Source organism: Littorina saxatilis, linkage group LG4 (genome assembly GCF_037325665.1).
Source record: "Littorina saxatilis isolate snail1 linkage group LG4, US_GU_Lsax_2.0, whole genome shotgun sequence".
NCBI lineage: Eukaryota > Metazoa > Mollusca > Gastropoda > Littorinimorpha > Littorinidae > Littorina > Littorina saxatilis.
The window spans coordinates 23,964,704-23,987,203 of NC_090248.1; the positions used below are offsets into that span (position 1 = coordinate 23,964,704).

Below are 22,500 nucleotides of genomic sequence, written 5' to 3' on the forward strand. Positions count from 1 at the left end.
GCACTAATCAAACAAGAAGAGCAAACGCTCGATCGAGTCACTTTCGCAGTTCTGAATATTATATGAGGCATCAGATGGACAGGAAGAAATTGCTATTCACAACACAATGAGTCACGTTCACATAAAATTTGAGCCCGGTCACTTTTATAGTTTCCGAGAAAAGCCCAACGTTAAGTTGTGTGTTGCCGAACAGAAAAGGCTAGTTATCTCCCTTGTTTTTCTGATAACGTTCGTAAAAGGCTACAGATGTAAATACTTTGATGTAAAGAATAATCCTACAAAGTTTCAATCACATCCGATGAACTTTGTCAAAGATATAAAATGTCTAATTTTTCCTTTGACGCTGACCTGTGACCTTGAAAAAGGTCAAAGGTCAACGAAACCATCGTTAAAGTGTAGAGGTCATTGGAGGTCACGACTAAACAAAATATGAGCCCGATCGCTTTGATAGTTTCCGAGAAAAGTTTGTCAAAGATATAAAATGTCTAATTTTTCCTTTGACGCTGACCTGTGACCTTGAAAAAGGTCAAAGGTCAACGAAACCATCGTTAAAGTGTAGAGGTCATTGGAGGTCACGACTAAACAAAATATGAGCCCGATCGCTTTGATAGTTTCCGAGAAAAGTCCAACGTTAAGGTGGTGTCTACGGACGGCCGGCCGGCCGGACGGCCGGCCGGACAGACTAACACTGACCGATTACATAGAGTCACTTTTTCTCAAGTGACTCAAAAATTGCTCCAGGGGCTTGCAACGTAGTACAATATATTACCTTACTGGGAGAATGCAAGTTTCCAGTACAAAGGACTTAACATTTCTTACATACTGCTTAATGACTAAAATCTTTACAAACATTGACTATATTCTATACAAGAAACACTTAACAAGGGTAAAAGGAGAAACAGAATCCGTTAGTCGCTTCTTACGACATGCTGGGGAGCATCGGGTAAATTCTTCCATCTAACCCGCGGGGGGTCACTCGTCGTCGCATACAAACAACTCCCGAAGGAGACTTCAGAAAATTACTCTTCACAGGCTACACACAAATTTCCAGGTCAAGAACTAGACGAACAAGAAGGGCAAAGCCCATACGACTCACATGCTTGACCTAGACCTTTACATGACCTTGACCTTCAGCTAAACCTAGCAATGACATCATACACTAAGAACTGCTTTACACATTTTTCCTACCAAAATACATGTGACCTTGACCCAAGGTCAAAGTCATCCAAGGTCATGCAACACAAAGCTGTTAATTCAAGACATAGGAAGTACAATGGTGCTTATTGGCTCTTTCTACCATGAGATATGGTCACTTTTAGTGGTTCACTACCTTATTTTGGTCACATTTCATAAGGGTCAAAGTGACCTTGACCTTGATCATATGTGACCAAATGTGTCTCATGATGAAAGCATAACATGTGCCCCACATAATTTTTAAGTTTGAAACAGTTATCTTCCATAGTTCAGGGTCAAGGTCACTTCAAAATATGTATACAATCCAACTTTGAAGAGCTCCTGTGACCTTGACCTTGAAGCAAGGTAAACCAAACTGGTATCAAAAGATGGGGCTTACTTTGCCCTATATATCATATATAGGTGAGGTATTAAATCTCAAAAACTTCAGAGAAAATGGGAAAAATGGGAAAAATAGCTGTTTTTTAGACAACATTTATGGCCCCTGCGACCTTGACCTTGAAGCAAGGTCAAGATGCTATGTATGTTTTTTGGGGCCTTGTCATCATACACCATCTTGCCAAATTTGGTACTGATAGACTGAATAGTGTCCAAGAAATATCCAACGTTAAAGTTTTCCGGACGGACGGACGGACGCCGGGACGGACGCCGGGACGGACGGACGGACGACTCGGGTGAGTACATAGACTCACTTTTGCTTCGTATGTGAGTCAAAAACCAAACACGCTGACCGTTAAATTCCAGGCCAGGGGTGATGCTAGGATTAATTTTTCTTTTGCAAATTTGCTTAAAATGCCATAAAGGTTCCAGCGTTAGTCTTAGACAGTGTTTGATGTTACCTTTCTTCATGCGCGAGAAAGTTCGGCAACTCGGCCAAAGTAACTGCAGTCAGCGAAAAAAACACGCACATGCACACATCAGCCGAATACCATAAATGCAAAAACAGAAGGACTGCAAGACATTCCAAGACTGAAATTATTAACCAGGCCAACACAAACTTACCGAAACTGTACATACCTTCCACTGCTTGTTCAATACCAAAAGGTCCATTTTTGTAAGACGCCCTCCTTTTCAGGTACGCCATGGATACAGGTTAACAAATATTAGGCGCAACACCACGAGAACTCGCAAATGACAGAAGAACATCGACTCGACATGGCACAGGATAAACTTTAGACAATCTGACTATGGACTCGTTCTGGTTACGCAACATGTAAACTAGGCACTGAAAACACATGAATAATGTGTTTGGTCATTCTAAAAAAACACCTGGGTACACTTTTGTGACATGAACTTTCATAGCGACTGGTCTTTTCCACGAATCTGATGGCGATTTCTGTTATTACTTTTCCAGTTAATCAATAATACAAAACAGGTATAAAAGAGCTCATGTTTTTGTAATTAACTTATTCGACCAACAATATCCGCAAGCGTTGCTGACATTTTCCCCGCAGGCCACGAAGCTATTTGCAAGATATAACTGTAACATGCTTTCATTCAGACGCCCGTCGAAAATGCAAATCACTTATCAATTTACATTCGATGGTGTTTCCTTCTCGTGGTAATTCAAACGTTTTATGTCACCAAATCTCCGAATAAACGATACAGGTAAACAAGAATTGGGTGAAACGCCACGGACAACTCGCAGAAAAGAGTCGGTCGTTACGCGTTTGGTGAACAAACTTATTTCAAACAATTCCAAAGAAGCCAAGTGGAATCGTTCTAATTACATAACTAGGTACAGTAATCTCTCTCTCTCTCTCTCTCTCTCTCTCTCTCTCTCTCTCTCTCTCTCTCTCTCTCTCTCTCTCTCTCTCTCTCTCTCTCTCTCTCAATCCTATACCCCTTCTCTCTTTCTCTCTCTAAATCCTATACCCCTTCTCTCTCTCTCTCTCTCTCTCTCTCTCTCTCTCTCTCTCTCTCTCTCTCTCTCTCTCTCTCTCTCTCTCTCTCTCTCTCTCTCTCTCTCTCTCTCTCTCTCTCTCTCTCTCTCTCTCTCTCTCAACATCAAGGAGGTTATTGGTAACAGTGTCGGGCGCAGCGGCGTGGTGGTAAGACGTCGGCCTCCTAATCGGGAGGTCGGGAGTTCGACTCCCGGTCGCTACCGCCTGGTGGGTTAAGAGTGGAAATTTTTTCGATCTCCCAGGCCAGCGTATGTGCAAACCTGCTAATGACTTAACCCCCTTCGTGTGTACCCGCAAGCACAAGACCAAGTGCGCACGGAAAAGATCCTGTAATCCATGTCAGAGTTCGGTGGAATATGGAAACACGAAAATACCCAGGATGCCTACTCAACGAAAGCGGAGTGAAGCTGACTATGCTCTCGGAGTATAGTGTGGGGAACCCAAATGGGCAAACGAGCTCACACGTAACCAGACAATTCTGGAACGCTGAAGAAGAAGAAGTAACAGTGTCACTTTAGTGTGCGCGCGCGCGCGCGCGCGTCTTTTTGATTTGTAATGTTATTCTGCGTCATCTTCGTCAAATCAGCGGTTTCGTCGATGAAACGATTTTTGTTTTCTTGTGCGGACAGTTTCACATGATTTCCTTTTTATATCTCATCAGCTGCCAGAAAGACAAACGAATGTGACAGGAACGTCACAGCTACCTTACTGGATAGGGCAATTAACGAATTTATTTTCCTTCACTGTAAGTCATTGCCAGTCTAAAATACACGTTTATCAACACCAAACCATGCTGTGATTTTTTTCTTCTGTTTCTCGTCATTGTTCACCCAACTGAAGGGAATACAAACAGCTTATCTTGGAGAAAGACAGAGCAAAAAATGAAGGTTTTTGGGGACAAACTCAGGTTATAGATGGAGCCATCTGTCAAAGTCCCACGGTGATAGCGAAATATTGCCAGGGGTTACTGTGCGAAAAATCACGAGTTTTAAACACACCTGCTCGGAATACTGTCTCAATTGCTTAAAGATTTTCTGTGTTTAAATAACAAGTCTGAAGCTTGTTCACAATCTTAAATTCTGAAGGAGATTTCTGAACCAGGGACAGTCGACCTTGACCTAAACAAAACAGGGCCGGACTAGGTAAGTACTAGGGGGGGGGGGGGGTGGTTTACAAATATATTTATAGATATAGATATACATATATATATACGGCTTCTCTGTGTGTGTGTGTGTGTGGGCAACACCTGTGGATTGTAGAGTTCTGTTTGTGATGTGGTCTGGCGGCATTGGTGTGTGTCTATATGTATATCTATATCTAAAAATATATAGAGATAGGTGACAGTGTATTTTTCGCGTGGCTATAAATTGATTCGACTTTTTCACTTTGACAGTAAGAACAACTTCCGGGTGCAAGGGAAGCGTTCTGGACAGCGCAGTGACATTCTAAAAATAATAACGTAGTAACGGGAATATGGATTGACGCCACACGAAGGAAGGGAGATAAACGCTGAAAACACTGGAGAAGATAAAGAGAAAAACCCAAATCGGTTCAGCGCTGCGCGCTGAGAGCACGTGTTGAAATATCTCATGTCGAGTCCCATCGCTGTCGACGACGCCAAATGTAACCGAGTGCCGAAACACCACAATCATATGTGAAGCCGAAGTCCACTCAAACGGGATTGAGATTAACTGTTATGGCTTCTGGAAGGAAGGCCTGAACATATATAGACACACACCAATGCCGCCAGACCACATCACAAACAGAACTCTACAATCCACAGGTGTTGCCCACACACACACACAAACACACACACACACACACACAGAGAAGCCGTATATATATATGTATATCTATATCTATAAATATATAGAGATAAGTGACAGTGTATTTTTCGCGTGGCTATAAATTGATTCGACCTTTTCACTTTGACAGTAAGAACAACTTACGGGTGCAAGGGAAGCGTTCTGGACAGCGCAGTGACATTCTAAAAATAGTAACGTAGTTACGGGAATATGGATTGAAGCCACACGAAAGAAGGGAGATAAACGCAAAACACTGGAGAAGATAAGGAAGAGTTACTGGGAATGGTGAAATGAACAGAAAAACCAAAATCGGTTCAGCGCTGCGCGCTGAGAGCACGTGTTGAAATATCTCATCGATGATATTGTGTCCGGGGTGTAGCTGAATACGGTGTCCAAATTTGAAAAAGATCCACCGAGAACTTTGGCTTTGGTGTGTCGGTATGGGGGCCCGGGTAGCTCAGGTGGAACCAAAATCGGTTCAGCGCTGCGCGCTGAGAGCACGTGTTGAAATATCTCATCGATGAGGTTGTGTCCGGGGTCTCTCTGAATAAGCCCACCAAATTTGAAGCAGATCCATCGAGAACTTTGGCCGTGCATCGCGCACAGGCACAGACACACAGACAGACAGATACACAGACACACAAACACACAGACACTAGTCGTATATATATATATAGATAGATAGGAGACAGTGATTGTCTCCACTGTAACAGGTGCGTTGCGGATGCAATAGTACACAGAAATCTCACAAATCGATTTCAGCTTTTGGCAGCCGTTGCATGCACGTACGTCTAATATCATTCACTTAAATCTTCGAACGTGCGTAACAATACAGAGTACAGGTAATACGCTGAGAATCAAAGCACACAGAAAACAAGTAGGCGGGGAATGTAGGCGTACAGATAGCAGGATGAAGTAAATAATTATAGGTAACTACAGAGGATACCCCATTTCAAGCCCCCTCCCCCTCCCTCTGTTTTAAAACCCCCGCCCTTACAAGACACTGCCTTTTCGGAGTTTATGTTCATAATGCATGTAAATTCATCTCCATTTTCAGACTCCCTCCTTTATAAGACATGATTTTTATGGAATTTTGTGGTCTTAAAAAAGGGGGAGGGGTGAGGTCCTTTTTGTGTGTGGTATTCGATGGGCTGCAACTCCAACGTAAGCACACACTTGTGTTTTTCGCGAATGGGTTTTATGTGCATGAACTCTCTCCCCCCCCCCCCCCCCCCCTCTACCGCCATTTAAGCAGCCATACTCCGTGTAACAAGGGAAGAAGGGGTGTCCCACTGTACGATAAAAGAAAAGGGAGGATGGGATTTAGTCCAACCACCTGTTGCGAGAGTCGACCCGGATCCGTTAGATCTTTCTTTCTTTATTTGGTGTTTAACGTCGTTTTCAACCGTTCAAGGTTATATCGCGACGGGGAAAGGGGAGAGATGGGATAGAGCCACTTGTTAATTGTTTCTTGTTCACAAAAGCACTAATCAAAAAATTTCTCCAGGGGCTTGCAACGTAGTACAATATATGACCTTACTGGGAGAATGCAAGTTTCCAGTACAAAGGACTTAACATTTCTTACATACTGCTTGACTAAAATCTTTACAAACATTGACTATTAGTATATTCTATACAAGAACCACTTAACAAGGGTAAAAGGAGAAACAGAATCCGTTAGTCGCCTCTTACGACATGCTGGGGAGCATCGGATAAATTCTTCCCCCTAACCCGCGGGGGGTATCCGTTAGATAAAACGCCGATAGCAATCAAGGTTTCACTCAAGGTTGTGGTCGGAACGTACATAATACACCTTTACTTCTGTACGGGATAGATCTGCCATTGCCAGCAGGTGTTCCTCCGAAAGTGTTCAAACAATCAGATGTACATAATAATAACGCGTTGACTCTTGTGTCTCAGTGACATACAGCTTGGTGATATTGTAAAAATATATCACAGTCATGCTCCACTTTCTGTTATTTGTCTAAAGCAGATGATATATTAGGTTGTTACCCTGTTCAGTGCGCACGTGCTTCGGTTCCTTACCGTTTGGTTATATTTTACAAATACATTACATGCCCCACTTTATGTGTCTGCTATTCTACCATGCAGTAAGAAGATGCCAGCTTATTAATCTGGTCAAAGAGTATACATTGCAGTTACTTAAATATAAGCATAATTGTACGAATATATTACATGCCCCACTTTCTGTGTCTGTTATTCTACTAATAAGCAAACATCACGAAAGTTTTGTAACCCTGTTCAGCGTTGCAGTTACATGTAGTTCGGTGATATTGCACAGATATTACACCCCCCACTTCCTGTGTCTGTTATATTACTGGTTAAGAAAATATCGGCCTATTATCAGAGTCACAGTCAGCGAGCATGCGTCTCAGTTACATTTTTATTATGATATTGTGCAAATAAAAAGAGTGTATTGTGTGTGTTTTATTCCTCGTGAGCAGATACCAGCCTATTATCATAGTCAGTGGGTGCATGCGTATCTGAGTTAGGCGGCCTACATGAAGTTTATGGTTTATTATATTGGTAATATTGTGCAGCGCACATACTAAATGAACCGCCTCCTAGAAATCACACGACAGTATCATGTTCAATGAGTATGATAACCTTGCTAACAGCCACATCTGATGCTGTTTATTCTCTTTAATTGAACAAGACATGATAAGCACAGTATTGATGATCTCATGTTAACAACTTGCATCTGCTAAGTCAATTTAGCAAAATAAACAAATGATAAATAAATAACAGATATATATATAGTCCAATCTGCAAAAAAAGCTAGATTTTTGATTCTTGGATTCTTTATTATTCCATGCATAGAGCTGGAAAGATATATGGTTATGCAGATAGTTTATGCGGGATGGAAAGTATCTTTAAATACGCCGTTATATAGCATCCACTGCAAAACAAAATCAGTGTAACAGAACCCCAACAGGCTTTGCATCACTCTCAAAACTAGAGTGTTCTTGCAATATTTATTATTGCTATACAAAAAATTGTGAATCAATAGCGTCTACATCCTGTCGTTAATTTTTATTTTCGCTTCATTTCCGCCGTCATCACTGAGCGCTGGTTGCTGCTATTCGAACAAAGTTCAATATAGAAGGTCTGTAATTGCCACGGATATATCACTCATATCTGGGGGCATACATTTTGTGTGTGTGTGTGTGTGCGTGTGTGCGTGTGTGCGTGCTTGCGTGTGTGTGTGCGTGTGTGTGCGTGCTTGCGTGTGTGTTTTTGCGTGTATGCTTGTTGTCTGCGTGCATTCCTGTAAGGGCCCAAGCGCGTACGTGTATGTGTATGTTTTAATAATTACAGTAGTCCACTTAAAGCGCTCTCAGGCTCACCTCCATTATAACTTGCCCGCACTGAGCAGCAAGTAGCAACATAATTACATTTAATTCTTTTTCTTTTTCAACTTTACAATCTGTTTGCATGATTGTTTGATTGTGATCAAGGCTCAGGTTAACACTGTCGAAATCCAAAACGCCCAAGCTCTGAGGCTCTTGTTGAAGACGAAACAGAAAAGCTCATGCTTCTGAATTCGCGCATCGATTAGAACGTGGTAATCAAGAACTTAATTGTAACTGAGTCAGAAAACAACATTTCTTCGGTGTGATGATTCTTTTTTTAATCAGAAACGCGTTATTCAATTTCCTTTCTGTGAATATTTCTTAGTTGGAGCAAAAGAAATTCGCATGAGATTTTCGGCGATTGCTGTATGATTCGGGATCACCTACACATAATTAAGCTGTCTGTGTACTTTTTTTTCAATACACTACATTGTCTCACAATAAAATCAACAATTGGAAATAAAGTAGGTGAAGGTATATGACTACTAACTCCTTTTTCCCACAGTGGACTCCAATCTGGACAGTTCCCTGTACAACAAAGCAAAATGTAGTACAAATGTGGATGTCGTTTGGAGATTAGTTACTGAACCAAAGGAACAGTTCACAAGCCACTAAAAACCGTTTCCAAAACCGCCGTTTGTGGCCGCTCTGAGAAAAATGACACCTACACTGTTCAGCATGCCAAAGCATCATTGTAAGACAAGATATACTGAGCAACAAAAGAAACGCGAATTTTCTCCAGAAAAACGTTTAATCACAATTTAAAAATGTCATTTCTCATAAACGTAACATCGAAACGAATCAAAATCACGGTGGTATGTTCTTCGCACACTGTTCTTGGCTATGGCATAGTCTTTCACTGCCACGGGCAAAGGAAGCCTCTGCAGATGGTCAGTACGGTGTGTGACCCCCATGGACGTTGATGACGGCCTGGCAGCGGCGCCTCATGGAGTGGATGAGTCGGCTGATGGCGTCTCTCGGGATGTTGCACCAGGCATGGACAAGGGCCTGACGCAGTTCTGCGGCAGTTCTTGGTCCTGGGCGTAACTGGTTGAGCTTTCTTTGAAGTTGGTCCCAGAAATGTTCAATGGGATTCAAATCTGGGCTGAGGGCGGGCCAGGCCATGATGTCGATGTTATTGTGCTGCAGGAAGGCCTGGGTGACCCTGGCTGTGTGCGGGCGAGCGTTATCTTGCTGCAGAACACAGTTTCTGCGCGCCTGGAAAAAGGGCACAACATGAGGCTGTAGGATCTGGTCAATATAACGCTGTGCTGTGATGCCGTTTACCCGACCAGGACCAAGATTGTTGAAAAACACAGGTCCCAGGGATTGGTTGAGGCCGATTCCACCCCAAACCATGACGTTTGGTCCACCCTGGGCATTGTGTTCCATGACGTAGTCACCAGCATAGCGTTCACCTCTTCTTCGCCACACTCTGACACGCCCATCAACATGACTAATGCAGTAACGGCTCTCATCGGTGAACAGAATGTTTCGCCATTGTCTCCAGTTCCAGTTGATGTGATCCTGGGCCCACTGCTGGCGCGCCATGCGATGTCTTTGTTCACTGGACGGCAGTGTTGGAGGTCTCGCTCCACAAGTCTTCGACGAACTGTCTGGCCACTGATGGGTCTCTGGTGGTTACCGACGGTGTTCCTGGCTGTTTCATTGGCTGTATGGAATCGGTTTCTCAAATGATGACGCAGGATCTGGCGATCTTGTCTCTGTGTGGTAACGCGAGGTCTTCCACTTCGTTGTGTATCAGCAGTGCTTCCAGTGTTGACAAAACGTTGCTGAAGGCGATATACTGTTGACAGATGCACATTGAAAGCGACTGCTACCGCTTCTGGGTCATCACCAGCCTATAATCGACCCACTGCCCTCTCGCGTTGTTCTGGTTCCAATCTTGGCATCTTGACTCTGTCAAAAGCTAGACTGGCAGTAAGCGTGCCATGGTCTCTTTTTATTACATTTAGTCAAGTTTTGACTAAATGTTTTAACATAGAGAGGGAATCAAGACGAGGGTCGTGGTGTATGTGTGTGTGTGTGTGTGTGTGTGTGTGTGTGTGTGTGTGTGTGTGTGTGTGTGTGTGTGTGTGTGTGTGTCTGTGTGTGTGTCTGTGCGTGTGTGTGTGTAGAGAGATTCAGAGTAAACTACTGGACCGATCTTTATGAAATTTGACATGAGAGTTCCTGGGAATGATATCCCCGGAAGTTTTTTTCATTTTTTCAATAAATACCTTTGATGACGTCATATCCGGCTTTTTGTAAAAGTTGAGGCGGCACTGTCACACCCTCATTTTTCAATCAAATTGATTGAAATTTTAGCAAAGCAATCTTCGACAAAGGCCGGACTTTGGTATTGTATTTTAGCTTGGTGGCTTAAAAACTAATGAATGAGTTTGGTCATTAAAAATCGGAAACTTGTAATTAAAAATATTTTTTTTATTAAACGATCCAAATTTACGTTTATCTTATTCTTCGTCATTTTCTGATTTCAAAAACATACATATGTTATATTTGGATTACAAACAAGCTCCGAAAATTAAAAATATGAAAATTATGATTAAAATTAATTTTTCGAAATCGATTTAAAAATCTTATTCCTTGTCGGTCTCTGATTCAAAAAACATATAGATATGATATGTTTGGATTAAAAATAAACTCAGTAAGCTAAAAAGAATAGACATACAGAAAAGCGTGTTATCCTGCTCAGCGCGACCACTACTGCACTACTCTGCATGGTGTGTCGATTTCACTGCCTTTGGCACTAGCGGTGGACTGACGAAACTACGAGTATGTGGTCTTGGGGAAAAAAACAGTGCGTTCAGTTTCATTCTGTGAGTTCGACAGCTTGACTAAATGTTGTTATTTCGCCTTACGCGACTTGTTACTAATGCATCAGTGAAGACATCTCACACATGAGGATTCCCCAACTCCGCTTGCACGTGCTGTAAGCACGCATCATGTGTTTCACGTGGAAACTGCTTGTCCCGTGCGTTGAGACAGCAGCAATGGGAAAATATTCACACATGCAGGGGCTCACATCCACGTCGGACATCGGACATACACGGATATTTTTTCCAAATGTCATATACTTTTTTCATGCAAGAGGACATATGTCCTATTGTTTGTGTAACAAAGTGCATGGTCATTGTCCGATTATGCTTTCATTTGATCCGGACATTGTCAGTACTTTCCAATTTACAGTAGTTTGATTTGCTACCTGGAGGGGCCGAAGGATGACGTTCAAAAGAAACAGTGGGTGGTGAAGGTTGTGTAATTGTGGGCATCCACCAGAAAGCGCATGCTCTTCAGCAAGAGAAAGGAACAATCACAGTGAATTGTCGTCATTAGCTCTGATTTGTTCTGTTACACCTTTTTGCCAAGAAAATTAATTTATTTGTTCTGTTAATTGTGTGACAAGAAACGAGTCACGTTTAATTAAATTTACGTTTTGTTGCGAAAAAACAAAGTCCTATTGATTTAGTTTTGTTCATGACAAATGTCCTATCACTTTTGCATTGTCCAGGACATTTGTCCTATTCCACCTCTCATGGATGTGAGCCCCTGCACATGACTACATAGGGCATCTATATCTCAAAAATTGTCACTCTAAGATTAACTGCGTTTTTTAAAATAAAAATATCGAAAAATGATTCGCGTTTCTTTTGTTGCTCGGTATAGATATAAACAAAACTGACTGAAGAAAATTGATTGTTCCTTCCACTGACATGCTAACATTGTTTAAGCTGTTCTGATTTGTTGTCGATTTAAAGGAGGGGAACCTTGCCTTTGTGAATCTGATTGTTTGGGGTATCTTTTTTGTCTGTTCCACCATCTTTTATGTAAAATCAATCAGTTTGCTGAACGTGGTAATGGAATTAATGGCCTTTCCTGTCATATAACTATGTTGTTTTTTGTTTTGTTTTTTGTTTATAGAATAAACGGCCTCGTCACTAAGATCAACACACACACGCATCTGCCTAGTACTTTCAATGACGGGTAGTATAGATCTTTGCTGATGTATTCTTTTTCTCTCTCACAAATATTCACAGCAATCTAGCTTGAGAGAGCCCATCTGTTCTAGAGCTCTTCCTGAACGCCCTTTCGTTCCCACTTCATGAAAAGACTTTGAATACGAAATCGCTCCCACACCCCTAATTGAGTCATAAAATAATAATCAACAACAAATTAAAGCAGCAGTTAAGCTACAAAAACCAGGACAAGACGACTCTGTTTACTGGTGACCTTTGGCAGGGGCTGTACAAATCTGTCGCACCAACTGCGTTTGCTAATCTGCCATGTGTTTCTCACTTCAAATCACTGATGCAAATTACTACTCAATCGATAAAAATATACGCCGTGACTGCCATCAACCCGAAACACGTTAAAATATACGATGGGAAATATTATATATGCAAATCTGATTTACCCCACACCAGTTTAACCCAGGCTGTATAATAATTACGGAAGGGCACTGTATATTTAAATCGACCCTTTTGTAACTTTTTCCAACAAAGAATTTGCACGTTTTCACTTGACTTGATTTCCTTTCATTAAATGCAACAGGCTTTTCAACCGTCAACCGTTTATGCGTGGAGTATCGTGCTAATGTGCAGTCTTTCAGGCTCGAAGGTCAAACGTCATCGCGTAATCAATGCTTTAGTTGGTCCATTGGGAATTGACCAACATGATGACGCCCAAGTCTGCTCTCCACTGGTATCAGCATCAAAGAATTAAGCCACGGTTTAAGTTGGTCTCTTCTCTACGAATACCGTAATGACACCAACGTTTGTATGTCAGTGATGAAACCTAGAACTTGTTCTTGTCACTAGCGAAGGCACGTTACTTCGAGTGACTTCCATGATGACGTCCTTTCCATTGACGTTTACTTGACTCTAGTCTTCCCCATCTCCATTCACCCCTGCGTCAAACTTGCTTATATATATATATAATCATATATATATATATATATGTGTGTGTGTGTGTGTGTGTGTGTGCGCGTGTGTGTGCGTGTGTGTGTGTGTGTGTGTGTGTGTGTGTGTGTGTGTGTGTGTGTGTGTGTGTGTGTGTGTGTGTAGCATCAATTAATGTTCTCACTGTAGAGTGCATCAGAACAATTCATTAATTGCAGTTATATGCAATTTGACTGCGTTTTTACATTTAGTCAATTTTTGACTAAATGTTTTAACATAGAGGGGAATCGAGACGAGGGTCGTGGTGTATGTGTGTGTGTGTGTGTGTGTGTGTGTGTGTGTGTGTGTGTGTGTGTGTGTGTGTGTGTGTGTGTCTGTGTGTGTGTGTATGTGTGTGTGTGTGTGTAGAGCGATTCAGAGTAAACTACTGGACCGATCTTTAAGAAATTTTTCATGAGAGTTTCTGGGTATGATATCCCCAGACGGGTTTTTTATTTTTTCGATAAATGTCTTAGATGACGTCATATCCGGCATTTTGTAAAAGTTGAGGCGGCACTGTCACACCCTCATTTTACAATAAAATTGATTGAAATTTTGGCCAAGCAATCTTCGACGAAGGCCGGACTTTGGTATTGAATTACAGCTTGGAGGCTTAAAAATTAATTAATGACTTTGGTCATTAAAAATCTGAACATTATAATTAAAAATATTTTTTTTATAAAACGATCCAAAATTACGTTTAACTTTATCTTATTCTTCATCATTTTCTGATTCCAAAAACATATAAATATGTTATATTCGGATTAAAAACAAGCTCTGAAAATTAAAAATACAACAATTATGATTAAAATTAAATTTCCGAAATCGATTTAAAAACAATTTCATCTTATTCCTGATTCCAAAAACATATACGATATGATATGTTTGGATTAAAAACACGTTCAGAAAGATAAAAAGAATAGAGATATAGAAAAGCGTGCTATCCTCCTCAGCGCTACCGCTACCGCGCTTTTCTGGATTGTCAATTTCAGTGCCTTTGACACGAAAATGCAGTGCGTTCAGTTTCATTCTGTGAGTTCGACTGAGCTTGACTAAATGTTGTATTTTCGCCTTACGCAACTTGTTATGCTTCGTGTGACACTTCAAAGCCAACGGGTAAATTACGACGTGCTCCTATACCTCTCTCCGCCCCCCCCCCCCCCTATATCTCGCGCGCACGCACACACACACACACACACATTCACTAAACCATCCTTGTTTTCATATACACTCTTTTTGTTGATCCAATCAACACTTCTATCACCTGACAAAATACGTCACTGCAGAGGAAAACACCCTAGATCTCATGATAAACAACAACTTTGTATAACTGCCGATGATACTCCCTGTGTTTTTCGACACTGATGTGCAAACAGACTAATTGATTTATTCAGCAGCAAGGGCAAAATCTAAACAAATTTCTAGTTTTAAACTAATTCCATTTACCGTTTCCGCATATTTGCCAGTGATCAATAGTACATGGGCACGGCTCGTGAAATTCAAATGACAGCAGATGGTTTTTCTGTTTTAATTCCCAAGCGGATTTTAACGGAAGACAATTAAGCTTGTCACCATGTTTCTATGGTCTACAATCTATGGTTTCTATGGTCTACAATCGCCTATTCCAACTATACCTTTAAAGGCACACTCCTTCCCGTGAAAACAGTTCAGCTCACGACATCTAAGATCTGGCCATGGCAGGCTTATACATTGACAAGCACATCTCTCGACGCACTTGGACACATACCAAATATCAACACCCTGTTTTCTGTGAGGAGTGCATGACTTTCAAGAAATTAATTAATTTTAAAAATCCCACTTTGCACACAGAGCACCAAAGCTTTTAATTGTTGGTGTGTGTCTAAGTGGAGGGATGGTCTTATCCAATGTAAAAGTATAATATTTCTTTCAGCCAAAACACCAGCAACATTTTGCGGAATAAGTCAAATGCTTGAAGCCGTAGTGTTGGAAGACTTGGAAGTCTTCCGATTTTGAGTCGTTTGAATTATAATTTATATGCCTATTCTTTCGTAAGTGGGGCGAAGAAGAGACTCTGCTGGGGTTGAAGATGTCTGAACCTCCCAAGGATCGACTTTGAATATTTTAAATCTAAGTGATTGAAAATAAGTGTGATGGTTTCCAAGTCCAAACCGTTGTTTCTGGTTTTTATTTTTTTTTACCGTAAGCACTCCGCAGGTAATACAGCTTCAATATTTGCCAAATTATTTTCGTTCATCCCCCCCCCCCCTCTCTCTCTCTCCCTCTCTCTCTCCCCCCCTCTCTCTCTGTGTCTCTCTCTCTGTCTCTCTCTCTCTCTCTCTCTCACACACACACACACACACACACACACACACACACACACACACACACACACAAGCGCGCGCCAGCTTACAAGCAAAAATGACACATTTCCATACTCGCAGGCAATGCACGCACTTTTGTGAGTGAAATTCGATAGTTATATCGTATTGGTTCTTGGGCGTTTTCACAACAAAAACATGCATATATATATATTTCGACCAAACCAACAGGTGTTTCCGTTACATGCTTCTCTTTCCTCGACCTAAAAACCTAGTTTAAAATCCGAGCCTTCAGATAAATCATAAGGCACCTCCCTGTATACTGCTAAATCTATGTCACTTTAAACCGAAGTGCAGGAACATCTGTCTCAGTCTTAGTTGTTGTGTTCGTGGAATCCTTTGGTATTAAATCCAGTTCGGATCTGACAGCCGTACGTTATAAAAAGAATGTTGTGAATATAGCTTTTGGCCTCTGGCTGCCCCGCATAAAAGGGTTACCTAGGAACACAACGCATTGTAAAGTAACTGTAACCATGAGTTAATGTATTTTCAGAATACGCCAAAATTCATTTATCAAAATCGTATTATATCAAACCCTCAATCCAAGCAGCTAAAACTGAAGTTTAAACCTTTTTACTTTCCTTTGATTATTAACACAGAGAATTGGATGGATTCATCGGGCACCCGAAGGCTACGCTAACCAGAGGAATCGGCCTAGGGCTCCGTCCTGGCCCTTGAGCGAATGAATTTTCAAACTACGCCAAACTTCATAATAACATTTCCAACCCTCCGTCCAAACATCTGAAACTGAAGTTTGAACCTTTTTCCGGCGAATCCTTTGATCTCAAGGGCTTGAATGGACACGTCATGCAGGCACTCCAGAGATATGTATGCTATAGCCAGAGAAATTATGTTTTTCGGCTGCCAAATTACTACTGAAAGCTAATTAATTTTCTCATTGTATGGCATAATCAGGGAGTAACCATCGAGTGTTGCAAAATCTCTCCACATAATTTCTCATTATTTGACATAATCAGGCACTGATCATGAGTAACGGTCTCCAGGGTTTTGCTCAATCTCTCCACAGCATTAATTGTCATCGTATGCTGTCAATGTAACAATTGGTAACTTAATGGAGACTACATCAAAGGCAAACTGTGTCAGCTATTCCATACTGACCTGCATACTTTTAACAAATGTCTCTATCCCAAACCTCCCCTCCACCCGTTTAATGAATACTTTGAAGGATCATTGGAGGAGCATGTCCCAGTTTGACAAATAAGACACAAGAGGGCGTTGTTTCAGTAAACGAAATGAACCTATCATTCCATCCCTACCATTTGGTAAACAATTACGGAGCTATGGAAAGGGGTACACATACATACATGTACATCCATTGACTGGAAGAGACAACAAAGCATATATTTCCGTTCAAGGTTGGAGGCCCGGGGTACCCCAAGGATGCTCATCCTAGAGGGTAACTGCCCTATAGGGTAACTGCACCCCCAACTTTCATTTGTAAGGGGTCCTTGGACCCCCTCAGTGGAACTTTAGACGGTCCGAAGACAAGGAGGTTTATGTTTTTGCTTTCGGAAGGCATATTCCCCGTCAACACATAAGGCAAAAAAAAAAAATAGGTGTGGTTACGGTAACATAGCCAAACAAAATAGGGTAGGTAGGTAGGCAATCACTTTTTTTTGCTTTTTTTTCTAATGTGTACAAATTAAACCTACTTGACAGGGAAATAAGTGTGCGACTCGGGCGCTTTCGCTTTCATTGCGTTTTTTGCACTCGTTTTTTTTTTTTTTTTTTTTGGACAAATGTAATTTAAAAAGTTATAGGATCGACCCCTAAAAATAGGGTAGGTCGGGTTACCGTAACCACACCTATTTTTTTTTTAGGCCTAACCTCTGGAGCGCTCAAGTCAAAGTAATTTTGACTTTTGGAAACTCTGTTAGCACTTTTACCACAAAATAAAACATTATGATCATTTGGGTTAGATAAACTCCTTGAATTAATTTGGTTGGTACGGATGTGGCAGAACATTATCTGAAAACAGTACTGATGGTACGCATGATAACGGTTTTTGTGCATAGTGAGACCGTCTGCATAAATTGTTAGTCCTTATTTTTGGCTATTAGTATTAGAATGCAGGGACGCACATTTTGGGGAGCCCTGGAGGCCTTACTTTACTGGGACATAGAAGGGTGACTCATCCCTTGCCTGCAAAGCATCATCACTGAATGAATTGAAGACCATAGTTCAAAACAACTCTCCACTGTCCTCAAAGCAAGATGTTCAGAAGGTTATCCTGGTATTTCGATTCCTCAAAATCACAACCAGCAAAAAGACAAAAAGAGGGGGATGGGGACCAAAACGATGAGACATTGAAGGGAGGGGGTGGTAGGGCAAAGGGGGTAGGGGGGAAAGCCAGCAGCAAGTTCTCCTTGAAAGACAACTGGAGAAAATGAAGTGTTGGTAATTAGAGACAAGAAGCTTACAACATGTTCAAATCTTTTGTGTGTGTGTTATATATTGTAATCAATTAAGTAATTCAAGTTAATTACATTTCACAGAAAGGGATGTAAATGTTTTTTACTCTAATAACATTAATTACAAATAGTTACTGGAAATTGAAATACTTATAATATAATAACTGCCTTCAATTGCCAGAGTGACAGGTGTTGGCAGTAACCTTTTGTTCAGGAATTTGTTTGAGTGTCTGTTCTAAGGCCAAAAAAAATAATAGGTGTGGTTACGGTAACATAGCCAAAACAAATAGGGTAGGCAGGTAGGCAATCACTTTTTTTTTTTTAACTTTTTTTTCTAATGTGTACAAATTAAACCTACTTGACAGGGAAATAAGTGTGCGACTCGGGCACTTTCGCTTTCATTGCGTTTTCTGCACTCGTTTACTTGTTTTTTGGGGTATTTTTTTGACAAATGTAATAAAAAGTTATAGGGTCGGCCCCAAAAAATAGGGTAGGTCGGGTTACCGTAACCACACCTATTTTTTTTTTAGGCCTAATCTAAAAGTATATATTATATGATATGTAATTACCGATTGATACAACTCTTTTGTTGCCGTATTTGTCATCGGCAGTTGATCATCGTGACTTTTTAATTTGAGTCGCTCTACAGAGATATATATAATATATATATACCTGTACAGTTTTCAACATGCTGTCTTGTAGTTTTCTTCCAACCTTTAACCAGTTTCAGTTTGAAAGAGGCAAACTTTTTGTCGTGTGAAAATAACTCATCTTAGACAAACAAACATGGCCTATTTCAAGGGGTTTACTTCTACCTTCACAAGGAATATTTTTGACATAATGACTGATGAGTATTTTTTCATTACTGTGTGTGTGTGTGTGTGCGAGAGTGTATGTGTGTGAAAGTGTGTTTCTGTGCGAATGTCTTAATAGTAAAACAAGTTCAGAGAGGTCTAACATGTATTCTTAGTGGAGGTAGGGGGGATAATGGCGAGAGAGGCGAAGGGAAGGGGAATGTTTACAGTGCCGTGCGTAGGGCTGTGAGCAGTACCCGCCAATGCTAAGCTCAAGCACCGTCGCGGCTGATGCGCCCCAGTTCTAAACATTGCACCCTCATTCCAGGAAAATGCACCACGTTATTCTGGCCATCTGTCAGACTTTCGTCCTCAACTTCATGGCAGATTGATACGAAGAGGTAGCCTTCAGGCTCAAGTATTTCCAGACACTCAACTCAAGACGAAATTGGGAAAATGTGTAAAATCACAACTTTTAAGTGTGTACAACTGAAGATATGTTATTCGTTTGTGTCAGTAGCAGGACTATGCATTACAATGTATTTTTGTTGTACATAGATACAGGGTCATAAAAGGTTTGCAGCTCTGTAACTAGCACCCTATTACTATGTCTGCGTTGCATGACTGCAATTACTTGTCAAAATATTTAAAGCTTAGCAATCTCTTCGGATGCAGCGTAAAGTATACTTACTCTGACTTTCTAGGAAAGAGCGAGTATACTGCTTGTCGATCCTCTGGTCTGCCGTCTCATAGTAAGAGTCCCAGCGGGTATGGAAGACTTCTGATGTGCTTGAACACTCCGTAAATGTGTCACTGTCAAAACTGTCTGCACGACTTCCATGCCACCGATCGTAGATTTCGAACAAGAGTCCGTCCACGATGGAATGTTGGCGATCGAGTTTATGCATGTGGGGTCTGCGGCACTGCAACTCCTGAGCTTCTGACATTCCACTGTCTGACCATGGTTTAGCGTTCTCGGATACATCACTATTATATGGGACACTGCAAAGTCCCCCTGGTCTATTGTTGTTTCTGTTACCACTTGCATTGAAAGATAAGGACTCGTTATAGCTGAACTCATCCTGGTCAGACGAGGTATTCTGACCACGAAAACCGAAGCGGTTCCTGTCGTGCAACTCAGAACTCGGAGACATCTGCGTCGACTCTTCACTTCTAGTTCTATCGAGTTGCACATCTTGCAATGTTTGTGGGGAAACTGTTGTTGTTGTTGGGTATCCGTTGGTCCGAAGCGGACGCCAAACTTCGTCTGTGTGGAAAACTTCATCGTCCGAAAGCTCAGGAGATATCTGTGCAGCATTACACCCTCCTGCAGTCACTCTTGCCATTGTGGTGGCATGCTGACTGTGACGGGACAGTTGCAACTGTTTCGTGCACTGCGACAAGACGAACTGTGTCGTCTGCCTCAGTCACACAGGAAGTGTGGATACGAAACAGCTGCTAATCTCGTTTTTCAGCGAGAGTAGCTTCGCGTGGTGCAGACGACCACGCAAGCGAAAGTAAAACGTGTCATGTCATCCGATTTGACTGAGTCATATTGTTGGGGAATCAATCGATATTCATATATCATATTTGGTCTGAAGAAAACGACAGTGGAGATCTTATAAATGTTGATCACAACCTCTTTCACTTTGGTTTCCAATAGAGTTGAAATCTGTGCAATTATTTTCTTCTCAGTCTCCTCAGGGAGATATTAATTTGGTCTATGGTCTCCTCGACTCAAAAGGTTTCGGCACGACGCGAGTGTTTGAGTGTTTTGATGTGTGTGTATTTAGACACCTTACATGTTGTCTTCTATTTCCTTTTCTCTCCACGTTCCTGTATCAGTGCGATCCGTATTATTTCATTCCAGGGCTGAACAACAGAGCAGACAATACAAGGGACGTCACTCAGTGCTTGCCATTTTTCGATAGTCAGTGGAGATACTGTCCCCTGCGTAAATCGTGACAACATTTTATTTTGTTCTCTTTTTACATTAAATTTTAGTCAAGTTTTGACTAAATGTTTTAACATAGAGGGGGAATCGAGACGAGGGTCGTGGTGTGTGTCTGTGCGTGTGTGTGTGTAGAGGGGTTCAGACTAAACTACTGGACCGATCTTTATGAAATTTTACATGAGAGTTCCTGGGTATGATATCCCCAGATGTTTTTTTCATTTTTTCGATAAATGTCTTTTATGACGTCATATCCGGCTTTTTGTAAAAGTTGAGGCGGCACTGTCACACCTTCATTTTTCAATCAAATTGATTGAAATTTTGGCCAAGCAATCTTCGACGAAGGCCGGACTTCGGTATTGCATTTCAGCATACTTTGGTCATAAAAAATCTGAATATTGTAATTACAATTTTGTTTTTATAAAACGATCCAAAATTACCTTTATTTTATTCTTCATCAGGTTCTGATTCCAAAAACATATAAATATGTTTATATTCGGATTAAAAACAAGCTCTGAAAATTAAAAATATAAAAATTATAATTAAAATTAAATTTCCGAAATCGTTTTAAAAACAATTTCATCTTATTCCTTTTCTGTTCCTGATTCCAAAAACATATAGATATGATATGTTTGGATTAAAAACACGCCGCTCAGAAAGTTAAAAACGAAGAGAGGTACAGTAAAGCGCTGAACAGGCTCGTCACTTGACACTTTCACTGGCTTTTGCACTGGCGGCGGACTACGGTCATTGTGAAAAAATGCAGTGCGTTCAGTTTCATTCAGTCTGTGAGTTTCACAGCTTGACTAAATGTAGTAATTTCGCCTTACGCGACTTGTTTCCTTCTCTCTTTTATATTCCTGTTGAATAACAAGCCGCAAAGAATAGGGAAACATTTGTCTTGTTATGTATTAGCAGACAACTCAATTCACTTAATTTTTTTATGGTATTATTCATTTCTTTACATTCAGTCAAATGTTTTCAGATTAAACTTGACCATGAATCACTGAAGACGATGGTGGTGGTCACTGGTGGTGGTGGTAATAGTAGTGGTGGCTAGTGGTAGTAGTAGTGGTGGTAGTGGTAGTAGTAGTAGTAGTGTGTGAGTAACTGATATAAGTTCTTGGACACAACTTCCACAAACACGGGCGCACAGAATAAACACTGATGTATAAGACAGACAGAAAGAGACACACATGGACACCTGACACGCACACACAAGCACGCACGAACGCACGCACGCACACTGACGCACACAAAACACACACACACACACACACACACACACACACACACACACACACACAAACACATAAGTGTATCTGTAAATGTGTGCAAAGAAAAACAGCCAGCTCTGTGTCTGCCCACCTTTGGGCAGTGAAATAAATGCCATAATTGCTCTGTGGTTCACGTGTCTGTGTTACTGATAATGAAAGTTGTGGAGTCAGTGAGTGAGAGTGACAGACCTGCGCCAGAGTGAGAGTGCGAGAGTCTGAGAGTGCTCAAGAGGGATTAGTAGTGCGAGGGGAGAGTATAAATGCCAGAAAGACAATCGTAGTGCCAGAGCGTCGCCGGAGTGAGAGTTGTGGTGACAGAGTGAAAATGGTGGTGCGAAAATGAGCTCTAGAGTGTTAGAGTGTGAGTGGCAGACCAGAGTCGGAATAGTGTTGCCAAACCGTTGCTAGACCGGTGCGAGAACGATAGTAGATAGAGTGAGAGTGGTGGTGC

At 41.3% G+C, this 22,500-nt stretch overlaps 1 protein-coding gene across 1 annotated transcript in view; it reads right to left on the minus strand.

Annotated features, from left to right (window-relative positions):
- The window catches only part of LOC138964273 (TBC1 domain family member 30-like), a 163,477-nt gene extending 143,208 nt beyond the window's left edge, over positions 1-20,269 (minus strand). The window contains exon 1 of the mRNA XM_070336178.1: positions 19,513-20,269. Coding sequence (XP_070192279.1) covers positions 19,513-20,167 — 655 coding nt within the window. The 5' untranslated portion in view covers positions 20,168-20,269. The remainder of the gene's footprint in view (positions 1-19,512) is intronic.
- Between the last annotated feature and the right edge of the window lie 2,231 nt (positions 20,270-22,500).